Source organism: Mugil cephalus, chromosome 9, assembly GCF_022458985.1.
Source record: "Mugil cephalus isolate CIBA_MC_2020 chromosome 9, CIBA_Mcephalus_1.1, whole genome shotgun sequence".
Lineage (NCBI taxonomy): Eukaryota > Metazoa > Chordata > Actinopteri > Mugiliformes > Mugilidae > Mugil > Mugil cephalus.
Genome location: NC_061778.1, coordinates 14,283,926 through 14,290,994, shown reverse-complemented (window position 1 = coordinate 14,290,994; position 7,069 = coordinate 14,283,926). Strand labels below are relative to the sequence as shown.

At 43.7% G+C, this 7,069-nt stretch overlaps 1 protein-coding gene across 1 annotated transcript; it reads left to right on the top strand.

The window, feature by feature from the left end:
• The first annotated feature begins 217 nt into the window (after positions 1–217).
• On the top strand, positions 218–7,059 carry slc46a1 (solute carrier family 46 member 1). Its single transcript, XM_047593945.1, has 6 exons — positions 218–643; positions 1,599–1,990; positions 2,072–2,550; positions 3,075–3,158; positions 3,382–3,538; positions 5,425–7,059. The coding sequence occupies exons 1-6, from the start codon at positions 329–331 to the stop codon at positions 5,477–5,479; spliced, it is 1,482 nt and encodes a 493-aa protein (XP_047449901.1). The 5' UTR covers positions 218–328; the 3' UTR covers positions 5,480–7,059.
• Positions 7,060–7,069: the final 10 nt, after the last annotated feature.

Here is a 7,069-nt window from a genome sequence, read left to right as displayed (position 1 = left end):
TCTGCCAAATAATATTTATAATAAGCTTATTTTTAAATGTATTAAACTACATACACACAATATATAAATTGCAAAACATATCAGTAAACAGAATAAAAGTCAAAGTTAGCGTTTCATATATTTATTTTGCCCTAAACTTAAGTATAAACATTAAAGTGTAGTTCATGTCTTCGTCCAGCAGGGGGAGACAAGTCCACGCTTTAATGTGCACCTGTGTTGTTAGCACAGTTCACACCACCGTTAGCTACACGGTCACATGATGTCTGTGCTAGTTTAGTTTTTAACTTAATATCTTAACTCTTAATGTTGCCAGCTGGGTGGGTTCGACATGGACGAGTCGGACACCGCGGCGATTCTCCCCGAAGATGTGCTCGACTCACCCGATCTCAAAGACCACAAGGACGAGGTGGTGGAGGAGGTGGAGGCTGGAGTGCCGACGACCAGCTTCCCACGACCGCCGCGTACATGCTCCGTGCCGGTGTCCGTGGAGCCAGTGTTGTTCCTATCCATGTTCTCCCTGGCCCTGCAGGCTCCTCTGTCCACGCAGTATCTGTGGGACCGCATTAGCGAGGACCTCGGCTACAACGGCTCCAAGAGCTCGGGGTGTAGCAACAGCTCAGTCCCGCCGGACCCTCTTCAGAAGGTACAGCCGAAAAAAGGGCTCTGTATCCGGCCACAGGTCAGCCTTTGTGCCGGTGTAGCCAGGAGGCTACTTTTAGCAAGTTAATTTGGTCTGACTGAAAAATATCTGTGAGGTGGACCTGTGTCTGCTAAAACGTACTCAAAATTGATTATTTAATGTGCAGATTTGACAATAAGATGGTTTTACAAGTTGGTTTTACAAATTAATGCGTGGGTTTTATTACACATTTATTGTGCTTCAGTGTTTACTGTGTAGTGTCTGAATTTAAAGAGGCAGCACACAATAACAACCCTATGACATGAACTAAGATGAAGTCAAGGAATAATAATTTCGTGACTATAAATAAATTAATTAAATTTATGTACAGGTTTTATTTTTAGGGCCAGTGGCAGAAAAAAATCAATAAAGTTTAAAAAGCTCCCAGAAATAATTCTATCCAAAGCCATTCGGATGATTGAACAGTAAAGACATTTTTGTCATATAAGTGATAAAAACATACAAAACAGGACATGCAAAGAAAGATCATAAGGAATATTAATTAGACTTTTAAAAAACATTATAAAAAGCTACAGTGAAATACAACAAAAACTCTGGAGCATAAAATGCAAGAGGGGACACAAACATGGGAACACGTAGAAGAAATTCAAGTGACACAGAAATAAAGGTCATTTTAAGCCACTGAGAGAAATTACATAACAGCATTTGTCCCACCAGCAGTTTTACAATAAGGAACAGCGGTCACAAGTTGAAACTGAGCGAGGCAGATATGCTGAATGTGCATTACTACTATTAAGAGTTTAGAGAGAGTGCACAATGTGTCATATGCAACTAATTTGGGAAATGGAGGGACAAAATGAAACGTAGGATAGAAGCATCAGCTTTGTGCCGTCACAGTGTCTCCACTCACTGTGACGACTGTTCTCTGATCAGTGTGATTGACGCTTATCTTCTACAGGAGGTGGAAACCTTGACAGCCCACTGGAACCTGTACATCAGCCTGGGAGGCTTTGCTGTCAGCCTGTTGGTGGTGCCCCTCCTGGGCTCATGGAGCGACCTCGCGGGCCGCAGACCGGTCCTCATCGTCCCCAACCTTGGCCTCGCGCTGCAGGCGGTGGTTTACCTGGTGGTGATGTACCTCAAGCTGCCCGTCGCCTGCTTTCTGGTGGGCAGGCTGCTCAGCGGCCTCTCGGGTGATTTTAATGCCGTCCTGGCAGGCTGCTTTTCGTATGTGGCGGACATCAGTGACAGGCGGTCCCGCACCTTCAGGGTGGCAATCTTGGAGGCTTGTCTTGGTCTGTCGGGGATGTTGGCAAGCATCATCGGAGGGCAGTGGCGGCGTGCACAAGGGTAAGAAAATTGGGGTTCGTTTACACCAGGACACTCAAAATGAAAATAAAAAATATGTATTAATTTCTGTTTTTTTTTCAGTTACATTAACCCATTTTGGCTGGTCCTGGCCACCAACTTGGCTGCAGCCCTGTACGCTTACCTGTTTGTCCGGGAATCTGTCCCGCCAGACCCAAGTGCCAAACTCCTCACGGCTCGCCACCATAAAGCTGTCTGGCACCTCTACTCAACGGGAGGCACCAGCAGCGAGGCTGGCGGTAGATTTCACAGGTGTAAGCTGTGGCTCTACACACTGTGCTTCTTTCTGGTGGTGACGGTTCACTTCGGCAGCAGAGACCTGTACGTGTTGTACGAACTGAGCTCACCGCTCTGCTGGGGGCCGGCCCTCATCGGCTACGGATCGGCCGCCCACCACCTGGCCTACCTGAGCAGCCTGCTGGGGCTGAAGATCATGCAGCTCTGCCTGGAGGACTCCTGGGTGGCTCTCGTGAGTCTGGCGTCCAACATCGCTGGGCTGGTGGTGTTTTCTGTGGCCAACACCACCCAGCTCATGTTCACGGGTGAGAGGGTCAGGATAACACAAGTGAAGATTATTACGACCACTAACGTTTAGGAGGAGTTTCCCGCCTCCTTTAATTTGTATTCCCTGCTCTACCGAAACCTTTGTATGGAGTTAATTTCACATTTTAACATGAGGAATGAGTACAGCTCAGCATGCGCCAGACTGAACAGGTGTGTGTTGGCAGCTTCGACTCGCAGCCAATAAAAAGCTCACTACTGTGTCAGCTTCTGGCTCCTGGGAATAATTAACGCTGTATATACATGTGCAGGGTATTGAGGATTTGATGTACAGGATGTGTTACGACACAAATAAATTCTTATAATGTTTAACACTAAAAAATCTGCAATTGAGAAAATAGACAAAATTGACGAATGTGCTGTTTTTTTATTTTATTTTGGTGCTTAAATTGGATCTTATGTAGTTTGTTTCACAAAATAAAAACTGTTTTATCAATTTCTGATTATTATAATAGTGTTTAACTGTTCAATCTGAGTAAGTATTTGTTTATTTTTCTGTCACCAGGTTACGGTCTGTGTTTCCTCTTCATAGCTGCGACACCTGTGCTCAGGTCAAAGCTGTCCAAGCTGGTGGACCCATCAGAGCAAGGTCAGTCTCCTCAGATGTGAGGATTGTATGTGTGTATGTATGTATGTAACACATACGCACATGGAAGTGAGCTCTAGCTCAACGTTTCGGTTGTGTAGTGGTGGAACGAGTCAGTGAGCTAATTGGGTCAGTAACGTCTCAGTGCGGTTTAATTTGAATCACGCGTTTCTTTGTCGTGAGGGACAGCTCGTGTGTATAATTGTGTTTGTGCACTTTTTCCCAGGAGCTCTGTTCGCCTCTGTTGCTTGTGTGGAGAGCTTGTGTTATCTGGTGGGCAGCGGTCTCTTCAACTCCATCTACCCAGCCACCCTGCACTTCATGAAGGGCTTCCCCTTCCTGTTGGGTGCCATCATCCTCTTCATACCTATTGGGACAATTGGGTAAGTGTTGCTCTTTTCTCATGCACTGTCTAAAGGTACAGACACAGCAAGCTCCTGACAACAAAGACAGATGGTAACGTCACCTCATGCTGCCTTTGTCTTGACCAGAAAGTTGACTGCAGCTGACAGGCAGTTTGCACATACACTCACTGGCCACTTTATTAGGTACCCCTTGCTAGTAAAAGGTTGGACCCCCTTTTGCCTTCAGAAGTGCCTTAATTCTTCGTGTCATACTTTCAACAAGGTGTTGGAAACGTTCCTCAGAGATTTTGGTTCATATTGACATGATGGCATCACGCAGCTGCTGCAGATTTGTCGGCTGCACATGTATGATGCGATATGTCTGTGTCGGTCATCCAGGTCATTTAATCCAAAAGGTGTTGAATAAAGGCAACTGGATTTGTAGAGTTATTTCAAGTCGTTGCCTTTATTCAACACCTTTTTGATCTGTGATGGGAATCTCCTGTTCCACCTCATCCCAAAGTTGCTCTATTGGATTGAGATCTGGTGACTGTGGAGGCCATTGGAGTACAGTGAACTCATTGTCATGTTGAGATGATATGAGCTATGTGATATGATGCATTATCCTGCTGGAAGTAGCCGTCAGAAGATGGTCCACTGTGGTCATAAAAGGATGGACATTGTCAGCAACAATACTCAGGTAGGCTGTGGCATTTAAACCATGCTTAGTTTGTTCTAACAGGCCCAAAGTGTGCCAAGAAAATATCCCCCACACCATCACACCACCACCAGCAGCTTGAACCGTTGATACAAGGCAGGATGGATCCATGCTTTCATGTTGTTCATGCCACATTCTGCCTCTGCCATCTGAATGTCGCAGCTGGAATCAAGACCCGTCAGACCAGGCAACATTTTTCCAATCTTCTATTGTCCAGTTTTGTTGAGCCTGTGTGAACTGTAGTCTCAGTTTCCTGTTCTTATCTGACAGGAGTGGCACCCACTGTGGTCGTCTGCTGCTGTAGCCCATCTTCTTCAAGGTTTGACGTGTTGTGTGTTCAGAGATGGTATTCTGCATTCCTTGGTTGTAACGAGTGGTTATTTATGTTACTGTTGCCTTTCTATCATCTCCAACCAGTCTGCACATTCTCCTCTGACCTCTCTAATCAACAAGGCATTTTTGTCCACACAGCTGCCGCCCACTGGATATTTCCTCTTTTTCAGACAATTCTTTGTGAACTCTAGAGATAGTTGTGTGAAAATCCCAGTAGATCAGCAGTTTCTGAAATACTCAGACCAGCCCGTCTGACACTAACGACCGTACCACATTCAAAGTCACTTAAATCCCCTTTCTTCTCCGTTCTGATGCTCGGTTTGAACTTCCGCAAGCTGTCTTGATCACCTCTACATGCCTAAATGCATTGAACTGCAGCCATGTGATTGACGATTTGTGTTAACAAGCAATTGAACAGGTGTACCTAATAAAGTGCCGAGTGTATATTCTGCAACTGGATCTTAATTGTTTCCAGCAGGTGGCAGTAAGTTGTGTCTGACATTCAAAAGAGGAAAGGAACCATGCTGATCAGTTGGTCTGCAGTTTATTAATGATACACAATCATGTTTTTATGTAATTAATCATTTATTTGAAGGGAAGGATGAGTTAAAGCTGTGAAACAAGAAGAACCTCCTGTGTGCCTTTTGAACACTTTGTCACTTTTTGTCCAATGTGCTGGTGCTCTAATCTGAGCAGACAGTCTGAGTGACCCCTAGGGTCCAACTACTGCCAGTGGCGCAGGACACGCCACAAAAACTACCAACACAGACACGGCACAACACCAGAAAATAAACGGCCAACTGTTGGCACCTTGTGGAATATCCACTGTATGAAAATCGAATTTGGTAAACCATTTTCACGTTTGTCGTTCTAGGACCTTGCAGTGTTTAGACCAGAGGAGAGGACTCAGAGACTCCCCAGCATCCTGATCAGAAGGACAGTTCAGGTGTCCGTCACAGAGCTACAGTTCATCCCGGTGTCACTCTGTGAGGTGAGCTGCTGAGAAGATGGGAGACACTTGGATCTCAACATCTTAACACATTCAACTAGCTCTGCAGTGGGATTCTTCCAGCCAGTCGCACCAAAGAGGTCGAGACTAAAGGGTGAAGAGAGACGTCCTGACTGACATCACTCCTAAACCTTGTCTGTCTTTATAATAACATAGAAGTTTTCTGGACTTACAAACAGAAAAACAAGTCTTAACATTTCTATTTTTTATTGATTCATTTCTTGTCAATAACAGAACTCCAGGTTTAGGTGTTAAATATTGCACACTGCTCCTTCCTCTTCCTCTCACAGCAGAAAAGTAGTAGGAAAAGTACTTTTAACAATATTTTTTAAGCTGTGATATTGTCAGTAAATCCTTTGATATCGATAAAAGATGAGCCATACAAAGAAGTTGCAGCAGTTTTTACATATTTTTGTCACTGAATCTTGTTAAAATGCACTAAAGCATTTTAACATGACGACTTGATGATTGTTTTTGTTAATCAATTAAAAAAAGACAAATATAGTACAAAGATAATGAGTGTAAGAACCTAAAAAGTCGTAAAATCCTACCGTTTTGATCCAAGACGATCTTTTACTGACACAGAATGAATGAAGGTGATCTACTGTATGTAAAAAGGGACTTATACATTTGTAAATTTTATATCTGTTGTAAACTGTGTTGTATTGTACACAGAATGTGTATTAGGACACTTCTGAGGACCTCATTTATACCTCTATGGTCGTTCACAGTATGAGATTTATTACTGGACTGCAATGCAATTGCAATGCAAAATGTGATCAAATATTTCAAAAACAAATAATTTCTGATTTATTATTATGAGATGAGATTTGAATAATTCCAGGAAAAAAATTCACCAGCAACTCTGCAGTGTAAAAATAAGTTAAAATGCATGTTTTCCTTGTTACCTGTTTTCACATTTGAGTTGGAGAGTCAGTCGTGTTGAGGACTGTCCTGAACCCCTTGGTAAAAGTGTCAGTACTCTACAGGCAGCCAGGCATTACTGAGTTACATCTTGACATGAAGCAGATCGCATGGGTCAAGAGCCCCCCCCTCCCACTACTACCACCCCCTTCACCAACACTGGATAGTCCCAAAGCAGAAACCCACAACCCAACATGCACACCGGGGTCACGTCCTAGTTGCGCAGTTTGGGAACACGAGCTTCCAAATCGGCTTTAAAATGCTCGAAGGGAAGTTAAGAGGTTAAGGGCAGTATTTACCGAGCTAATGTGAATTGATCTGCATGAAGATCGCTGTTGACAGTGGGCTGCGGTTCGCCCGGGATCATGTGACCATTCTTGCGACCACTGCATTTTCTTGTTGTCATCGTCTGTTGTGCAATATTTGCAAACTGAAATCGTTTTGAATTGTTTGTGGGAAAATATGGTTTTATGAATTAATGTCAAAATGAAGAATTACGCTTTTTTGTACATGATTTATTGTTTTGTCATTATGTTTTAAATAAATGCAGCAAATTTTTGGTTCACTCTTTCAGAAGACATCGTAA

Excerpts from the sequence above, each read along its gene's own strand:
- slc46a1 (XM_047593945.1), top strand. The coding sequence starts at position 329 with ATGGACGAGTCGGACACCGCGGCGATTCTCCCCGAAGATGTGCTCGAC. Across the intron at positions 2,551-3,074 it reads CACCCAGCTCATGTTCACGG|GTTACGGTCTGTGTTTCCTC; the intron begins GTGAGAGGGTCA and ends TTCTGTCACCAG. Across the intron at positions 3,159-3,381 it reads GGTGGACCCATCAGAGCAAG|GAGCTCTGTTCGCCTCTGTT; the intron begins GTCAGTCTCCTC and ends ACTTTTTCCCAG.